Source organism: Aristolochia californica, unplaced genomic scaffold, assembly GCF_029961685.1.
Source record: "Aristolochia californica isolate CCGP_79_NKW_82.1479 unplaced genomic scaffold, dmAriCali1.0.hap1 SCAF_8, whole genome shotgun sequence".
Classification (NCBI taxonomy): Eukaryota; Viridiplantae; Streptophyta; class Magnoliopsida; order Piperales; family Aristolochiaceae; genus Aristolochia; species Aristolochia californica.
This window is the reverse complement of record NW_027182279.1, coordinates 39,771,842-39,792,152: the sequence shown is the minus strand read 5'-3', so window position 1 is coordinate 39,792,152 and position 20,311 is coordinate 39,771,842. Positions and strand designations below refer to the sequence as shown.

Here is a 20,311-nt window from a genome sequence, read left to right as displayed (position 1 = left end):
AAGATTATTGAAGCTTCTTGGAATCATACCATAAATGGAATTGTAGCTTAGGTTAAAAGTTTCAAGAGAAGTAAGATTTCCTAAAGTGGGTTGTATTGAGCCACTGAAGTAATTGCCTTAAAGATCATAATGTGTAACACAACTAAAATTAGTCAACCAATCAGGCAAATTTCCTATTAACTGATTGAAATTCAAATCCAATTCTTCTAAGTTATTGATAACACATCCAATCAATCTCTCTAAACCACTAATTAAGTCACTTGATAACAACAAGATCCAAAAGTTGCAAAGATTATTGAAGTTTATTGGAAGTAATTGCCTTGGAGATCAAGATGTGTAACACGACTTAAATTAGCCAACTAATCAGACAAATTTCGTACTAACTAATTGAAATTCAAATCCAAATCTTCCAAGTTATTGGCAAGACATCCTGTCAATCTCTCTAAACCACTAATTGAGTTACTTGATAACAACAAGATCCTCAAGTTGCAAAGATTATTGAAACTACTTGGAATCATACCATCAACGAAATTGTAGCTTACGTCAAGAACCTCAAGAGAAGTAAGATTTCCTAAAGTGGGTAGTATTGAGCCACTAAAGTAATTGCTTTGGTGATCAAGAAGTGTAACATGACTGAAATTACTCAACCAATCAAAGCAAATTTCCTATTAACTTATTGAAATTCAAATCCAATTATTCCAAGCAATTGACAAGACAACAATCTCTCTAAACCATTAATTGAGTTACTTGACAACAACAAGATCCTCAAGTTGCAAAGATTATTGAAGTTTCTTGGAATCATACCATCAATAGAATTGTAGCTTAGGTTAAGAACTTCAAGAGAAGTAAAATTTCCTAAAGTAGGTGGTATTGAACCACTTAAGTAATTGTCTTAGAGATCATAATGTGTAACACAACTGAAATTAGCAAACCAATCAGGCAAATTTCCTATTAACTTATTGAAATTCAAATCCAGTTCTTCTAAGTTATTGACAACACATCCAATCAATCTTTCTAAACCACTAATTGAGTCACTTGATAACAACAAAATCCAAAAGTTGCAAAGATTATTGAAGCTTATTGGAATCATACCATCAAGGGAATTGTAGCTTAGGTCAAGAACCTCAATAGAATTAGGATTTTCAAAAGTGAGTGGTATTGAGTAACTGAAGTAATTGCCTTGGAAATCAAGATGTGTAACATGACTTAAATTAGCCAACCAATCAAACGAATTTCCTACTAACTAATTGAAATTCAAATCCAGTTCTTCCAAGTTATTGGCAAGACATTCTATCAATCTCTCTAAACTACTAATTGAGTTACTTGATAACAACAAAATCCTTAAGTTGTAAAGATTATTGAAATTTTTTAGAATCATACCATAAATGGAATTGTAGTTTAGGTCAAGAACCTCAAGAGAGGTAAGATTTCCTAAAGTGGGTGGTATTGAGCCACTAAAGTAATTGCCTTGGTGATCAAGAAGTGTAACACGACTGAAATTAATTAACCAATCTAACAAATTTCCTATTAATTGATTGAAATTCAAATCCAATTCTTCCAAGTTATTGACAAGACAACCGACCAATCTCTCTAAACCACTAATTGAGTTACTTGATAATAACAAGATCCTCAAATTGGAAAGATTATTGAAGTTTCTTGGAATCATACTATCAATGGAATTGTAGCATAGGTTAAGAACCTCAAGAGAAGTAAAATTTTCTAAAGTGGGTAGTATTGAGCCACTGAAGTAATTGCCTTGGAGATCATGATGTGTAATACAACTTAAATTAGCCAACCAATCAGGCAAATTTCCTACTAACTGATTGAAATTCAAATCCAATTATTCCAAGTTATTGACCACACATCCAATCAATCTCTCTAAACCACTAGTCACTTGATAACGACAAGATCCTCAAGTTGCAAAGATTATTGAAGCTTATTAGAATCATACCATCAATGGAATTGTAGTTTAGGTCAAGAACTTCAAGAGAAGTAAGATTTTATAAAGTGGGTCGTATTGAGCCACTGAACTCATTACTTTTGAGATCAAGGTATGTAAGGTTGTTGAAATTAGTCAACTAATGGGGTACGTAGTATTGAAATAATTCAGTGAAAGAAGAAAGACATCCAGTCAATCTCTTTAAACATCTAATTGAGTTACTTGATAACAACAAGATCCTCAAGTTGCAAATATTATTGAAATTTCTTGGAATCATACCATTAACAGAATTGTAGCTTAGGTCAAGAACCTCAAGAGAAGTAAGATTTCCTGAAGTGGGTGGTATTGAGACACTGAAGTAATTAATTTGGTGATTAAGAAGTGTAACACTACTGAAATTACTCAACCAATCAAACAAATTTCCTATTAATTGATTAAAATTCAAATCCAATTCTTCCAAGCTATTGACAAGACAACCGGTCAATCTCTCTAAATCACTAATTGAGTTACTTGACAACAACAAAATCCTCAAGTTGCAAAAATTATTGAAGCTTCTTAGAATCATACCATGAATGGAATTGTAGCTTAGGTTAAAAGTTTCAAGAGAAGTAAGATTTCCTAAAGTGGGTTGTATTGAGCCACTGAAGTAATCCCCTTAGAGATCATAACGTGTAACACAACTAAAATTAGTCAACCAATCAGGCAAATTTCCTATTAACTGATTGAAATTCAAATCCAATTCTTCTAAATTATTGATAACACATCCAATCAATCTCTCTAAACCACTAATTAAGTCACTTGATAACAACAATATCCAAAAGTTGCATAGATTATTGAAGTTTATTGGAAGTAATTACCTTGGAGATCAAGATGTGTAACACGACTTAAATTAGCCAACTAATCAGACAAATTTCCTACTAACTAATTGAAATTCAAATCCAAATCTTCCAAGTTATTGGCAAGACATCCTGTCAATCTCTATAAACCACTAATTGAGTTAATTGATAACAACAAGATCCTCAAGTTGCAAAGATTATTGAAACTACTTGGAATCATACCATCAACGGAATTGTAGCTTAGGTTAAGAACCTCAAGAGAAGTAAGATTTCCTAAAGTGGGTGGTATTGAGCCACTGAAGTAATTGCTTTGGTGATCAAGAAGTGTAACATGACTGAAATTACTCAACCAATCAAAGCAAATTTTCTATTAACTGATTGAAATTCAAATCCAATTATTCTAAGCAATTGACAAGACAACCGATCTATCTTTCTAAACCATTAATTGAGTTACTTGACAACAACAAGATCCTCAAGTTGCAAAGATTATTGAAGCTTCTTGGAATCATACCATCAATGGAACTGTAGCTTAGGTTAAGAACTTCAATAGAAGTAAGATTTCCTAAAGGAGGTGGTATTGAGCCACTAAAGTAATTGCCTTAGAGATCATAATGTGTAACACAACTGAAATTAGCAAACCAATCAGGCAAATTTCCTATTAACTTATTGAAATTCAAATCCAGTTCTTCCAAGTTATTGATAACACATCCAATCAATCTTTCTAAACCACTAATTTAGTCGCTTGATAACAACAAGATCCAAAAGTTGCAAAGATTATTGAAGCTTATTGGAAACATACCATCAATGGAATTGTAGCTTAGGTCAAGAACCTCAAGAGAATTAGGATTTTCAAAAGTGGGTGGTATTGAATCACTGAAGTAATTGCCTTGGAGATCAAGATGTGTAACATGACTTAAATTAGCCAACCAATCAAACAAATTTCCTTCTAACTAATTGAAATTCAAATCCAATTATTTCAATTTATTGACAAGACATTCTATCAATCTCTTTAAACTACTAATTGAGTTACTTGATAACAACAAAATCCTTAAGTTGTAAAGATTATTGAAATTTCTTAGAATCATACCATAAATGGAATTGTAGTTTAGGTCAAGTACCTCAAGAGAGGTAAGATTTCCTAAAGTGGGTGGTATTGAGCCATTAAAGTAATTGCCTTGGTGATCAAGAAGTGTAACACGACTAAAATTAATTAACCAATCAAGCAAATTTCCTATTAACTGATTGAAATTCAAATCCAATTCTTTCAAGTTATTGACAAGACAACCGACCAATCTCTCTAAACTACTAATTGAGTTACTTGATAATAACAAGATCCTCAAATTGGAAATATTATTGAAGTTTCTTGGAATCATACCATCAATGGAATTGTAGCATAGGTTAAGAACCTCAAGAAAAGTAAGATTTCCTAAAGTGGGTGGTATTGAGTCACTGAAGTAATTGCCTTGGAGATCATGATGTGTATCACAACTTAAATTAGCCAACCAATCAGGCAAATTCCCTACTAACTGATTGAAATTTAAATCCAATTATTCCAAGTTATTGACAACACATCCAATCAATCTCTCTAAACCACTAATTGAGTCACTTGATAACGACAAGATCCTCAAGTTGCAAAGATTATTGAAGCTTATTAGAATCATACCATCAATGGAATTTGTAGCTTAGATCAAGAACTTCAAGAGAAGTAAGATTTCATAAAGTGGGTGGTATTGAGCCACTGTACTCATTACTTTTGAGATCAAGGTGTGTAAGATTGTTGAAATTAGTCAACTAATGGGGTAACGTAGTATTGAAATAATTCAGTGAAAGATCAAGGACATTTATAGATGTGAGATTAGCAAATGGAAATGATGAATGAATTTTTCCTAAATTACATCCTTGTAAGGGTAACTCTACCAAAGAAGAAAGTTTGTTGATTTCTTGTTGCCAATTCATTGCCCTTGTCAGGTCCACACTTGAGAGATTAAGGTATTACAAAAAAGAGAGGGGGGAAAGCCATGCAAGGTCATCAACCATCAACGTCGTGGAAAAGAAGCTTTTCAAATCAAAAGTGTGTAAATTAGAAAGGTTCCCAAGTTGATAAGGAATCTTTTCGGTAAAATTTAGAAAAGAGAGATTAAGATATCTGAGATGTTCAAAAGAACCCAAAAATTTGAGGATATGAAACACACTGAAATTGTTGCCACTCAAATCCAAATATGATAGATGTTGCAAATGAACCAACGAGGAATCGACCTTACCACCCAAGTTGGAGTTTAATAGTGGCCACCCAAGATCATCAAAGTTTGCATTTCGAAGATCAAGCTTCTCAACACGAATAGTAGCATTCTTGCAGCCAACACCAGCTCATGCGCAACAATTCCTTCCCACCCACGAAGACAACTTATTTGTAGGATCATAAAGGCTTTGTTTGAACTTGAGGAGAGCTTCTTTTTTTTTTTTTTGAGACAGTCGCTCACTTTAGGATTAACAAATAGGAAGAAAAGAACAAGGGAGAAAACAATAGAGTTAATTAATCTATCCATAGTGCTATTACTCATTGCAGGATACAGAGAAAAAAGAATCTATTCATTGCTATTACTCATTTCGTCGAGTCAATGTTGACTTAAGTACATGTGAATCAGTTGTTGATCTCTCCCATCCAACAAGACCATAAGTGAATTGCATGTCAAATATATATGTTACCGTAACATTTTGTAATAGAAAACCCTTTTTGTTCCATAAATTTTTTTGTTGCTCAAGTGGGAAGTTCAATTTGATATGAGTTCCAACAATAGCCCCAATACAATCCCAATGATACCATTTCGATTAATACAAACACCAATTTAATAATAACCTAAAATTATTCATCAGAGGTCACGTGATATAACCTTAAAGTATGGATAAAACATGTGCTTGTTTAAAATCTTCGAGTGAGTAAGTTCCGAAGGCCGTTTGATGTAATCAAAGTGATGGTTGAGAACAACATTCAATACTTTATTAAAGTATTTACTTATGGTCCAATTCTATCTATCGAACATCTCTGATGTGACACTGTACGATTGTTGTTGACCAACAGTTAGGACAAAATATGCAAGTTGTTATTCCACTGAGATAGATGGTCCTTGTGGCTGATAAGAATCCTCCACTCTTTAATATGTCAACCAATTTGTGAAAGATAATTTGATTAATCATGTAAACTTTCCAAAATTTAATAGGTGATTTTTCTAATGCCTTTTACAAATATAATGAACCAGCAATCCCACAAGAACATGGTACATGTTTATTGTCATGGAATAGATAATATCTTGCCATGGAGAACATAATTGTGGTGAAGGCAAACATAATAACAATCTTTTGTTTCTTTGTAATATTATCCATGGATACCAGCAAACACAATCACAACCACAAAATCACGACCTGTATCAACCTAAAAGACATAAACACAAATACAGTATATTCAATCATTACATATCTTCAATCCGAACTCTACACAACCACAAAACCATGACCTGTATCAACCTAAATACATAAACATAAACATACCCCTATCTTCAATCACACCTCTATACAACCACAAACGCACCCCTATCTTCAATTACAACCTATCTTTAATCACATCATATCTTCAATCAATTCCCTAACTCCCATGAGACATATTCATCCACATCCACACACCTATCTTCATTCATATCCCTACACAACCATATTCATCTACATCTACATTCACCACATCTATATTTATTCACATAACCATATTCATCCACACAATCATAACACAACAATAATCACCTAAGTCTTACAATTTCATAATTAAAAAAACACCATTAATACAAACCAGTTGTCCCAAAATCAATAGTGTATTTAAAACTCATTACAATTTACGATAACTAAAATCAAGCTAATCATGTCGCTCTTCCACTGTCATCCTAACGAAAATGTCCTTCTTATCTACCTTGTCCAACCACTGAGGAGCGTGATATTTCAACTCTCTCAGCAGGTTCGGGATTTCTAGGAGGATTTCGTACCATGGCAGTTTGGTACTGACATCTTTGGGCTGGAAGACCTCCATAAATGATTCAGCAATAGTGGTCATCATATCAATGAATTTGCCAGTGTCATCAGTGGATATTTGGGATATCTTTCGACGACGAAAAGAAAGTGACGAGTTACCTCTTTGTTGCTGCTCAGGTGTTGACTCATTGCAACTAAGGAACGACGAATGAATCTCCTTAACTACATCAACATCGTCAATCTCGTCGATCAATGTCTCTTCAGGCCCACGAAGGAGGTCATCACCCTGCTCTACACAAGTTTGACTAGTTGTCCCCATGGTTATGGAATTTCCCACAATTTGTCATACAGTGGCACCCTTCCCGTCTATATTTGTTAGCGTCTTTGTGCTCCTACAAGAAAACAAAAATCTTTTAGAAGTCTTGGAATAGTATTTAGCAATGCGAAAAACATGTTTTCCTATATTAGATTTATTGACCTTAATGTAGTATTGTCATACAAATTGACTTGCAGTAACTCGTTGTGTGGTTGCATCCCAACCGAACCCACTAATGTTGAGACAACTTGTTACTATTTGGTATGTTTTCTTCCACGTTCTTGTCCGATTTTTGATTTGCTCACACCTTTTTTTATTGATTGTGTTTTTCATTGAACTAATTGACATAGTCCGAAAAAACCTCGTGTTTCCAAACACTATTGGGCAACTTGTTGCCCATTATTGACCCGTTTGATAAAGAGATCGAACATCCTGTTGTCTTCTTCAAAGTTCCATACGTCATATGACCTCCTACAAGTTTCGTCAATAACACCATTTCCTCTTATTCTTTCAGCCATATATAATCAAAACCCTAAACTTCACATGTATGAACATGGTATGAAATTAAACCCTTAAAATCCCTAAACACAAAAAACTTATTTTCAATTAACCCTAAACCCCTCCATAAATCTTACCCTAAACCCTAAGCCCCAAACCCGAAATTAAACCCTAACCCCTTGAAAACCAAGCTATGAACATATTCAAAACTTCCGCTTGTCCAAGCAATCAGATGAACTCCAACTCATTGGTTTCATCAAAGGACTTAGCGCAATTCTTTAATCAGACAATTTTTTTTACTAGTTTTGACCAATTTAAACAATGAAGAACAAGAAATTTAAAACTACAAAATACCCATTTTCTGCTAGTTTATTCAATTGTTTTTAAATCCTTCTATTAAGTATATTAATAACATTGTCTCTAATTTTATCATCAAAATTGATAAAAACTAAAAAATCTCAAATGAACCCAAAAACGGATGCATGGAGTAGAATTAGTAGAACCAGTTTAAGTCATTCAATTTAAATTTGAAGGTTAAATGGAGAATTGGGTCTTGATGTGCTTACTTTTGATTTCCATTCTAGTATTTCGTATCTATTTCGTCCAATTATTATTAAAGGTCTTTTGATTCCTTTTTTTAATACGCTGGACAAATAGGTAAATGGGTACGTAAACGTAAAAAAATTAAAATAATAAAAATTATTTTCTAAAAAATAAAAAAAGCATTACAATATGCTTATTGAGTCTAAAAAAGTAAAAATTCATATCACAATATGCATAATAAGATCTATCCCACATATCGTACGTAAGAAATTTTTAGCAATATATTCTTACACAAATATCGACAATCGGGTCAATGGGTATGAAATAGGTATTACCCGATCCTTTTTTGTTGAATAAAAGGGTAAATGGGTAAGATTTTTTTGTTTCATATCCGTTTGTTTAATAAATGATATACATAAAATTAGATAAAATTGACACTTAGCCTTAAGGGAGGATACAAAACATTCGAGGAGATAAAATTAAAAGAGGTAAAATTGGATAAAATTGACACTTATCCTTAAGATAATAATCTTATTATTATTATTTCCTAAAAAAGATTAGTAAAAATAAGATAATAATCAAATTCTCCTTTGTTGGGAATAATAATAATTAAAATTATATTTTATTTGATTTTTCTTAAGTTCCAAACATACCCTTAATATCCCCGCAGGAAATTCAATCCTGTCCCGGGCCCCCCTCATCGGATCCGAGGTCGGGACTGACGGGGCTCGAACCGCAGCTTCCGCCTTGACACGGCGGTGCTCTGACCGATTGAACTACAATCCCAGGGTGAGGTAAGGCTATTTTCGGAAGAAAATTTTCGGCCTTCCTTATGAAAGCCCCCGTCTTTTTTCTGTCTTCTCCATTCCTCTCCGTCGCCGCCAGGAAAACCTAACCTCTACGGATTTCTTCAGTCACAACCGAAGCAATCTCCAGCTCCAGCTAAGGGTTGTTTTACCTTTTTCTTTTTCCTCTTTCTGTTTGGACTGATTGTGAGTTCTTTACTTGGGTCTGTCTCGTCTGAAAAGTTTGATGATAATTCCTTAGTTCTCTTCCATGTATAAGCTTTTCAGTTTTTTGTAAACGCTGTTTTTTTGGACATCTTTGTACATTCTGTGGGTTGATAGGCTTTTGCTTCCATAATCTGGTAGATGTCGGTGACTCAGTAAAACAATGCAAATTGCTTCTAGGCAATCTTCTTCATTGATAAGCTTTATGCATCAATGCATATCATCATGGAGGTAACTAAGCTAGCAGGTGCTGTCCAAAGAAGAGGCTTCTAGTAAATAGTGAGGAATAAGGGAGAGAGCATAATTTTTTTTGGGAAAGTTCGCGCATAACATCTTTATTTTTCTTACTTCTACTAAAATATTACTAGATGTGTTTTCTGTGTTAACAAAACGTTACTAGTCTAACTTGAGAGTGGCTGCTTGTGTTTCTGTTTTTTGAAACTCAATGCTAATGAATGTTTATAGTAGTCCAACCAAGCGATACACTATATGCTCAGTTGGATTAATTATAATTCTGTCTAGTCTTGAAATATTAATTAACATTATGTATTCTGTATAGTATTCCGGAGAGTTGGATTCGAGAATATAAAGTGTTCAACTTTTTTGTTGAGGCATGCTTGTGTTTGAGAATAAAACGGTTTACATTTCCTTCAAGTTCTCTTTTCATTCTGCTGGAGCCATTGCAGGAGCTGTCAAGAAGAAAAGCAACACTTTTAGATTCTAGTCAGTGTCTTTCTTTCCTCTTGGTTGGTCCAACAGAGGGAGTTTTACTGTCTTTGATAATGATGCCTTGACAAGATGTTGATTCTTGGTAGACTGCTACTGATTTCGACCCCAATTCATTTAATTAGTCATTAATTAATTAAATATTGTCGAGCATGACTTTATCTAAATCACATACAGCATGTTGAATCTGTGGCCAATATTTGTATCAGTCATTCAATCCCTACAGTTTGAAGATTGAAGGTACTTCTGTATCAAATGCATAACACCTTAAAAAGAAGCATTATAATGTAATGTGAAAAAGTGGCAGTTCTCTCTAATGCACTTGAGAAAGCTATTAATTAAAACAACTAAGCAATATTTATTAGATCATGATAACGGTTTTTTGCACTGTTTTCTTAAAAATTTTGAAATATTTTTATTCCCATTTGTTTGTTCTGTTTTTTATGTGCATTGAAAAAAGAGAGGCTAATGTAAACAAGAGAGGCTTGAGTTTCATCAAATTGGGGACCGTCAAGTTGGGTTTTGTCGTAAGTCGACTGGCAACTTTTTTTAGTCTTTTTTTAACACAAATTGGCAATGTATATGACTCTACGTTGGATATGAACTCAGGTGTCCTGCTAACTTCTATTCACCAATTATGTGAATTTCATTGCTTGCAATGGACTTTAGGTTTTCAATCATGTTTGTTATTGTTTGTAGGCCAAGGTGATTCCCTCCTCCAATGGGCAGTAAGAAAAGAAGGTCAGATTTTGTTGAATCAGCGGAAGATATGGACTCACCAGTTCATGAGCTCAAGTCAGAACCTGACATGAATCAAAAGAAACCAAAAAAGATAAAATCCCAGTCAAAGGCAGAGGAAGATGCAAAGTTGCATTCGACAACTACTGAGAACCTCAATCCAATGGAAAGAAAGAAGAGGAGGAAAATTTTAGATAAAGAGAAGCATAGACTGAATTCCCAAGACAAGGACTCTCAGAAGCCTTTTAGCTTAAATGAAGCCTCCACTGCAAATGAAATCTCTTTACCGTCTTCTTCAAGTAGTTTTCCCCAGTTGCACTTGGATCATTTTTCAAATCTTTCTTCTGCTGATGCATCAGTTAGAAAAGGTGCAGTAGAAGCTCTGGTTTGCGAGCTCCTGGAAATTCAGAAGATGTACAGAAAGACTGGTCAGAAGGGCATAGGTCAAGGGGAGCTAATATTGGAAGCAGAGAAGGATGATGGAATGAAGGGTTGGCATCAGGATTTAACTTATGCTATGGGTCGCCTTATTCGTGGGGCTTCTTCTTCTAGAGCGGTATTATTTTTTTGTTTATTTATTTATTTTTATTTAGAAAACTAAGAGTGGTAACAACTATGTTTCCTTTTAATCATTAAAAAATCCATTCTTTTTTAGAAACATTATCTACTTAGTGTGGGTAAAGCTGTAAAACATGTAATGTAAGGAAAGGGTTATTCTGTTTATATTCGGGTTCAAGTTATTTCTTTTTCCATTTTTATGTAATTGCTGGAGACTATTAATTTTCCACTTTTTTTTTGTATCTGTGCCTGTTGACTAAGTGTTTAACTGACTACAGATTTATTTCAATAATCATTTTAAAAAAAACTTTAAATAAATCGTAAACATAAACTTAGTATATATCCTTTGATATACTCAGTTAATCAGTTAGGAGTTGCCTCTTCTTACCAATACAAGTTTTATTTATTTATGTGATGAACTAATTGGGTAAAGTTACCTGTTTGTGTATATCAATTAATTTTTTCCTTTCGTACTCTATTACAAATATCTAGCCCTGGTAGGTCTCCTATCCTTTATCAGGTGTTATGGTTTTCTCAACCAATAAAATTAGGTGCATGTACCTAACTTGAACAGAGGCGCTATAACATGATATTAAATTGATTAACTATCGGTGCCTTCATATTTTATGTGATGTCATTCTTAGCTTCTTTTTTTTTTGCCTTCTAAAATATTAACTTATCTCTTTTACATTATTTGGTGCTATTCTACTGGTTTGCAGTATTCAAGACAAGGGTTTGCGTTGGGTTTGGCGGTTGTACTGAGCAAAGTTCCTGGCATCAAAGTGGACACAGTGATGAAATTAGTAGTTGATAAAATAGAGATTTCTTCGTCGATGAAGGGTCAGGTGAGTGTCCACTTTTCTATGAAGTCAAGGGTTGATGATGTCACTGAAGTTGTTCTTCATAATAAATGCTGCTTTTTTATTTTCTGACAGGAAGCAAGGGACTGTTTCCTGGGCCGTTTATTTGCGTATGGAGCTCTTGCTCGGTCTGGGCGAATAGTTGAGGAGTGCATTTCTGATGAAGCTACTTCTCATGTTAAGAACTTCATTGATGCTATCCTTTCACTTGCAGTGAACAAGCACTACATGCGTGAGCCTGCTGCTGCAATCATATTGGACTTGATTGAAAAGGTATGTTTAGCATCTTCTATTGGGAAAATTAATTTTCCTCCACATGCCCATTGATTACATCTTTGTTTTCCAGATTGCAACTTGATTTTTTAGCTGAATTCATTTTCTCTGTAGTGGAGATCTTCTTTCCAACCATAGCACTATGGCTCACTTATCTACCTTTGGGACAAAAAACACTGAAATCATGAATTTAAGACACTACACACTATATTTATGAAGCACCTCCTTCAACTCGTGTTCTATTTGAAGTATTGAGCTGGAAGGGAATTTTTTAAAGCAGTAAAATGCAATCATACAAAAGGGGCAGCAAAAACATGTTGATGCAAGCTCAATGATGCCATTTCTGCCTACTAAGTGGTATTTCCATCTTGCAAAACAAACATCTACACCCTTACCTGCACCTACATTCCCACATTCCCACGTTCCCACTTTCAGAAAAAAAAAAAGAAAAAAAAATAAAAGAACTGTAGGAATATCATCTTTTTTGTTATAAGTTTCAATTTTACAAGTTTAATTGAAATCAACAGTGCTAGTGCATGCTCAGACTACTATTCTCTTCTGCCACTGCTGTTGTTGTGAGACAATTGTTTCAACATCTCCTAGATTGCAATAGAATTCTCATAATGTCCGGCATTTTCTACTTTCTAATAGTTCATTTTATTTTGATTGAAAAAAAGAAGAAAAGAACAAGCTTGAAGGACTAATATGTTCTTCTCTAGTTGTGCAGTTACCTGCTGAAGCTGTGTCCAATCAAGTTCTTGAGGCTCCTGCCTTGAATCAGTGGTTCCAGAGTGCCATTGAGATTGGAAATCCAGATGCTTTACTATTAGCACTTAAGATACGAGAGAAGATTTCCACGGACAATGAAAAATTGAGCAGCTTATTGCCATATCCATTCAACCCCAACAGTTTCTTTACAGCTGAGCACTTGTCTTCTCTTCTTCCATGTTTTAAGGTAATTGTTTGTTTGTCCTGAGTCCCTTTTTAATGGCAGAATTGAAATAATGAAATATGGTATCTCTGATTGTGAAGTCTTAGGTTCTTACCTCACTGGCATCTTGAATTTTTATTTTAGCCAATGGTGAATGGAAAAGAGCTGTGAGATAAAAGTATAGGATAAAAAAACCATTCAAAAAAATGAAGTGTAAAATAGCAGTGAAGTATAAAACGAAGTATTATAAAATAGCTCATTTCTTATTTCACAGCCTTCAAATACTTAATAGCAGTGTTGAAGACAAAATTTCCAGATTTTGAACTCCCACCTTAATTAAAATGTCTAAACATGACTTTTCTACAAAGTTTAGAACAAATTGAGATCATTGCCCTTGTCAATTTGTTTTGGTTATTATATATAACTAATGTCTGGTAAATCTAAAAGTGAATTGGTTGTGTACTCGAAAACCACCATTAAACAAGTCTGAAGGTGAGAAAACTGATTAATCTAAAGCAATTTATTAGCCAGAACATCAAATGTATGATATTGGCATGTTATGCTGAAAGTGGTGATCTGTTTTTCTTTAAGACTGATTATTGTCTCTTGCCATTTTGAGATTTAGAGCACACAACATTGCCAGTTCAATTTCTAATACATGTTTTTATGAGAATATCAGGAAACAACTTTCTGCCAGCCACGAGTTCACATTTTATGGCCAGTGCTTGTAAACATGCTCTTACCAGATATGAGCCCACAAGAGGAGGACCAATCTTCTGGATCAACTTCTAAAAAGCATAAAAGAAGTAAAAAGTGCAACTCTTCTGAAGAAGAAATCTCTAAGAATCTTCGTGCATTCTGTGAGATTGTGGTTGAAGAGACTCTCCTTCTCTCATCTCACGACCGCAAACATCTGGCTTTTGAAATTCTCCTACTTCTTCTACCTAGAATGTCATTCTCGTATGTTCCCATTTTTCTATCTAACAGGCTCGTGCTGTGCTTAATGGATGTTCTATCAACTCCTAAATCCTGGCTGTATAAAGCTGCACAACATTTCCTGAAAGAGTTATCAGAATGGATTGGAGATGATGATAATCGACGAGTTGAAGTTGTTGTGGCATTGCAAACACATGGTTATGGTAGATTTGATTGCATTACTCGGACCCATACTGTGAAAGATTTGGTTGCAGGATTCAATTCTTGTTCGGGTTGTGAGGTCTTTGTTCAGAGGCTGCAAAAGGTGTTTTTAGATGTATGCCATGTAACTGATGAACCTTCTGATCAGAGTCAGACAACAGATGAAAATTCGGATACAGGTTCCCCTCAGGATAAGGGTTTTCCTGCACCATCTGGTGGCTCAGATTTTCTGAAGAATTGGGTCATAGATTCACTGCCCCGCATCTTGAAGAATTCAAAGCTGGATCATGAAGCAAAACACTATTTACAGATTGAAATTGTAGAGTTTCTTACAGTTCAGGGTCTGTTTTCTGCATCTCTTGGTACTGAGGTAACATCTTTTGAATTGCAAAAGAAGTTTCAGTGGCCAAAGGTTACCACTTCAAGTGCTTTATGTAGGATGTGTATTGAGCAACTTCAGATGTTATTAGCAGATGCTCAGAAAATTGAGGGCACTCATGTTACAATGAGAGGATTTGAGCCTAATGATCTGGGTTTACGTTTTATGCATTTATTGGGCCCATTATGCAATATTCCTTCAGTTTCACTCTTTAGGCCTCTGAATAGTGAAGATGACAAGGCGTTCAAAAAGCTGCAGGCAATGGAATCACGACTTACATATGAGGTATTCTTCTAGATAGTAAACCCATTGAGTTGTAGATTAACAAAGAATCATGTAACTCTTTCTTCATGTGGTACATATGGTATGGTGCCTTTGACTTCTCGTCAAGATTCTGTTATATGAACCTTGAAGAGGCAGATCTGATGCAAATAAAGAGCTAAAATTTAATACTATTGCAGGGTTCTACTTTGTGTTTGATTGCCATTGACATTTAAATTTTGTGTATTTATTTTAGACTAATTTGTTTTTTCCAGGAAAGGAATCAAGGGCCTGGCCCCACTTCAAGTAAAATTCATGCAATGCGATACTTGCTTATCCAGTTACTACTCCAGGTTCTTCTTAGGCCTGGAGAATTTTCGGAGGCTGCTTTGGAACTAGTCATTTGTTGCAAGAAAGCCTTCTTTTCTCATCCAGATCTTCTGGATGACTCTGGTGAAGAAGATGAATTTGACAAGAATGGAGCTCCAGAATTGATGGATGTCCTTGTGGACACACTTCTTTCCTTATTGCCACAGTCATCTTCTTCAATGTGTTCTGCTGTTGAGCAGGTGGGGGCCTTTTTCTTTTTTTTCTTTCAAAAGTATTGTGAGGCAAGTGGTCATAATTTGTCCTCCTAGCTTCAGAAAATTTTCAGTGCTTAAAATGGTATAGAGGGGGAGAGGGGGGGGGGGTCACTCTTTTACTGCTCGTTCTAAATGTTTGCTCCCTCTCTTAATTTTATAATTGTATTTTCTTTGTCATGAAATTTCCCACCGTCCAAAAAATTTATATATTTTTATCTGTATTGTTTTTGAGTAAGCTTAAATTTTTTTTTTTTTTGAAATGAAGTAAACCTTAAAATTTTAACTAATTAATTATTTTTGTGATTAATTTTTAGTAAATTATATTTGTTCATTTGGTATCTACTCTATATTCTATATCAATATTTTGAATTTGGGTCCAGTCCGGCTGTTTGAACCGGTTTGACTGGCAACTGTAGCCCATACTGGATGTTTTCTGTCGGATAAAGCAGTCATGTGGTCAGTTTGACTGGGACCCAGCCTGGTAATGATGTTTTTGAGAGTAAATGTGAGCCATCAGATTCAAATTCTTGGTCTAACAAAGTCTCAGTTCTTAGCAAACCGTTGTAGGAAGATCTCCGATTCAACATACAGTAGAACTTTATTTAGTTATTTACCCTTCTACATGTATACCAACATTTTTGGTTCCGAAATCTGCAAATTTGGCAGTAGATGTGCTAGCTAAGCAGGGAGCGTCCCTGCAATTTCTTGCTGTTAGGGATCTGCTCCCTCTTCCTCTGTATTTTTTCTCTTGTTAATATAAATGCGTGTTTATAAAAAAAAACATTTTTGGCATTCCACCTGTGTATAACCTTAATGTGTCTCCAACTTTGATATCACAAAATTATAACTGTTGGTTATCCAGACTTTAAATGACTTTATAACTTTATAACAATATGATGTTTTATTATATTCCAAATCTTTATGTAATCCATTATATATATTATAGTTTTAGATGATGTAATATATCTCGGTTACTAGTTTTATGTTACTGAGTTCATGTATGACTATATCAATTATATGGTTACATATAACTCTTGGTATGTATTAGCAAGAAATTGTTAGCTTTATAGTGAAGATGATTTGTTATATGGTTACATATTTATCGGCCTATATTTTCTCATATTATTTTAATACGAGTGATGAATGCTCTCTTAGAATATTTTAATATTTTAATAAAATAGTCTTATGTTTATAATATGTATAACTATGTCAATTAATTTTTTGTATATTTCTGCTTTAACTTGGTTTAGTTACCTGACTAGTTCAATTAAATCATTGTTCTATATTGAGCTTTTTCAGGTTTGCTATTATGTTTTCTCCTTCTCTCCTTTCTTTTCCCATTCAATCAACTATATTTATGGGACCTCAGTTATTGCCGCAGCTTGTTTTTTCATTTTTGGCCAAGTTACCTTGTAATTTCAGAGCCACCACCTATCTAATAGGTTGACGACCAACTACTGAGTTTGGACTTGGTGCATGCAATGAGAGTTCCAAAACACTCTGACGGAATGAAAGTTTGTTCATTATTTACTTGGATGTACAGGTTTTCCGGTGCTTTTGCCATGAAATTACAGATGCTGGGCTGCTTAGGATGTTGCAAGTCATTAAGAAGGATCTGAAACATGGCCGGCATCAGCCTGTGAATGATAGTGCAGAAGAAGATGATGATGAAGAAGATTTGCTTGATGTTGAAGAAGCTGAGGAAATTGAAGAAGATGAAGAAGAACCTGAAGTTGTTGATACCGGTGATAGTGATGATCATGTAGAAGAGGGCTCTGTTGCAGTACTGCAGCAGGTTGAGACACCTAATGGGGAAGATCCTGGTTCTGATGATGAATCGGATGATGGAATGGATGATGATGCCATGTTCCGTATGGATACTTATCTGGTCCGGATCTTCAAGGAGCGAAAGAATTCAGCAGCTGGCGAAACTGCTCATTCACAGCTTGTGTTATTTAAGCTTCGTGTCCTCTCATTGCTAGAGATATATCTACAAAAAAATTCAGGCATGCCATCTTGTTACTGTCTTTTTTTATTTACACTAATTGGTAACCATTTTTTAATGAGTTTATTCTGTGATATAGATGAGATTATTTCTAAAGTCTTAATTAGTATTTCTAATCTGTGGTAGATTTTGTGCAGGTCATAAAACCAACATTGCCTGTTATTGTTTGTTTATTGTCATGTAGTTTTGCAGGCAGCATTAGCTATGATGTAAAACTATCTTGGTGTTTGTAGTTATCACCTTGTAGGGCTTCTTAGCATTGAGCAACAGTTTCTCACTTGTATTCCCCTCTAATTTCTTGATTTATTTCATGTTCCTTTCTTTCATTCTTTCATCCTTTTTTTTTTTTTTGAAAAAAAAAATTGCAACAAGAATACCCTTGACCAAAGTTCTTTAAAATTTCGTTACTTTGACATTGGTTCTCATCCTCAATTATTTCAATATTATTTGTTGAAATTTTGGTGGTTTAGTTAGTGTTCTCTAAAAGTTTAAGCTTGGAACAGTGAATGACATTCCTGTGATTGTTTTCTTTTGCAGGCAAGCCTCAAGTCATGACAATCTTCTCATACTTAGTTCAAGCTTTCATTAATTCACATAGTGGGGAGAGTACCGATCAACTTGGACAGCGGATAGGAGGTATTCTGCAGAGGAAGCTATTCAAGGCAAAAGAATATCCGAAGGGAGACCAGATCCAGATGTCTACCCTTGAGACTTTGTTGGAGAAGAGCTTAAACATTGCCTCCCGATCTCGACACAAAATGGTCTACTCGCTAGCAAAAAATTCCACATTTTGGATACTAAAAATCATGCATGCAAAAAATCTATCGGAGAGTGATTTGCAAAAAACAGTGGAATCTTTCCAACAGGTGTTGCTAGACTATTTTGATAGTAAGAAGTGCAGACTGAAAGCTGCCTTTCTGAAGGAAGTTTTTCTGAGGCATTCATGGCTTGGGCAGAAAATGTTTGGTCATCTTCTGAAGAAATGTGATGCAGCAAAATCAGAATACAGACAAATTGAAGCCTTAGATTTGGTGGAAGCTATTTTAAAGTCATGTGCTTCAAACAAGAGTGATGGTGATGATGGAACTAGCAAAGTAAAATTTGTTCAGAACCATCTACCGCTACTTGCCGAATTGATTGGAGATCTCTTAATCAAACCACTCCAGAAATCTAGGAAGACAGATGTGAGAAAATTTTGCACCAGGACCTTTCGAATACTACAGACGCTTAATCTGAAGGAGTCATTCGTAAAGGTCTTGAACCCAGATTCTTTTGCAGCATTTGAATCCCAATCGGGTGAGGTATTAGCTGATGCCAAAAGGACCTCGAAGTAACAGGTCTCAATTGAATGATGGTTGCTTGTAATCTTTGTTAAGTTGTATGCAATCATAAATTTTTTTATTATTGCCTTGAAAGGTTTATTGCTGCTAATACGCCGCTAATTTCCAAATGTTGTAACTAAGCAAGTTTTGTAGTTTTGTTTAGTTACTTGTATCCTCAACTTAGAAAAGTATTATGCTGCTAATTTGAGTTGAAGATTCATTATTGGTTTATTGCTGTCCCCGTTTGTGAATTTAGCTGATGGGAATGAAACTTGGAAAATCCCTGTCGAGCACCTATTGGTTGCAAAAAGACTTGGGTTTACTCAAGTTGAGGAAGGGGATTTTTTTTGCTTTTTAACATATCCTACTTTGAAGTGCAGGCAATTAGATGTTGCTATTTGGTATAGGCCTTCTACAAACAGATGAAAGAACCAGACAGGATACAGTTCAATGACCAAGAATGGAAAGAGCAGGAGCAGTCCGTCTCCCTCACCTTTTTGCACAGTGAAGAAGCCCTCCTGCTGGCATCTAACCGAGCCGGTTTTATAAATAGTTCAAGTTTGGCTCGGTTCCGTTTATCTTGATCTTGAATCATATTCGAAATGGAAATCAGGGCTGTTCTCGATTAAATTAATGAGCGAGTACCAGTAAATTATGGTTCGGTTCAAAAGCTTGTGAGCGTTACTTAACAAGTGTCCTAAGTTTGGGAGATTGGATTAATCAGGATTTGGCAGCGGCCTCCTCTCCTCTCTCACTGATGAGACGAGGGGTGTAGAGAAAAAGTAAACAGTGCCAAATTTGTAGGTAACACTAATGTTTTTTCGTAAGTTAAAGTTTAGCTATTGAATTAAAAGACAAAAGTAAGGTTTAGAGCTTAATTTAAAATGTATGAGGAGGTTTTGGCTGCAGTTTAGAGATTTCATTGGGGTCTTTTAGATGGAGGTCATGAGTTTGCAGTTCAACTTTTGAAGCCAAATCGGCCAAAACATGCATCAGTAGAATGTAACAACTATCATATCCAAGCCAATACAATAGTAGTAGTAGCCATAGCTTTGTATCCTGCTTCATTACTCATCAATAAAAAAGTACGCTATTTGCGGCTCTTCTAAGAAATAAGGTTATCCAAAATAGACACAAAATCCATCGATAGATCATGTCGTTTATGGGTCATTTGCCCCTTTTGAATCAAAATACCTGACCAAATGTCTGTAGCAAGTATGTAAAATGACCGGCCTCAAAGTGTTGTCGAGGTGAGTGAATAAACAATAAACCTAATTGGGAGAGAATGTGCCTAGAAGTGTTAGTATCAATTATTGTAATGAATTTTCCAAACTTATAATTAGGTCCCTCAAGGGAATATTGGTACTCAATCAAAGGAAAG

At 34.9% G+C, this 20,311-nt stretch overlaps 1 protein-coding gene across 1 annotated transcript; it reads left to right on the top strand.

Moving 5' to 3' along the window:
• The first annotated feature begins 9,020 nt into the window (after nt 1-9,020).
• On the top strand, nt 9,021-19,161 carry LOC137938922 (rDNA transcriptional regulator pol5). Its single transcript, XM_068784036.1, has 9 exons — nt 9,021-9,094; nt 10,582-11,176; nt 11,898-12,023; nt 12,114-12,311; nt 13,039-13,266; nt 13,922-15,043; nt 15,295-15,588; nt 17,147-17,609; nt 18,146-19,161. Exons 2-9 carry the CDS (start codon nt 10,604-10,606, stop codon nt 18,940-18,942), a joined length of 3,801 nt encoding a protein of 1,266 aa, XP_068640137.1. The 5' UTR covers nt 9,021-9,094; nt 10,582-10,603; the 3' UTR covers nt 18,943-19,161.
• Nucleotides 19,162-20,311: the final 1,150 nt, after the last annotated feature.

Bases quoted from the DNA above. Each gene is read 5' to 3' on its own strand.
- LOC137938922 (XM_068784036.1), top strand. From the start codon at position 10,604: ATGGGCAGTAAGAAAAGAAGGTCAGATTTTGTTGAATCAGCGGAAGAT. The intron at 12,024-12,113 runs GTGAGTGTCCAC...ATTTTCTGACAG, and splicing joins CTTCGTCGATGAAGGGTCAG to GAAGCAAGGGACTGTTTCCT. The intron at 17,610-18,145 runs GCATGCCATCTT...TTTCTTTTGCAG, and splicing joins ATATCTACAAAAAAATTCAG to GCAAGCCTCAAGTCATGACA.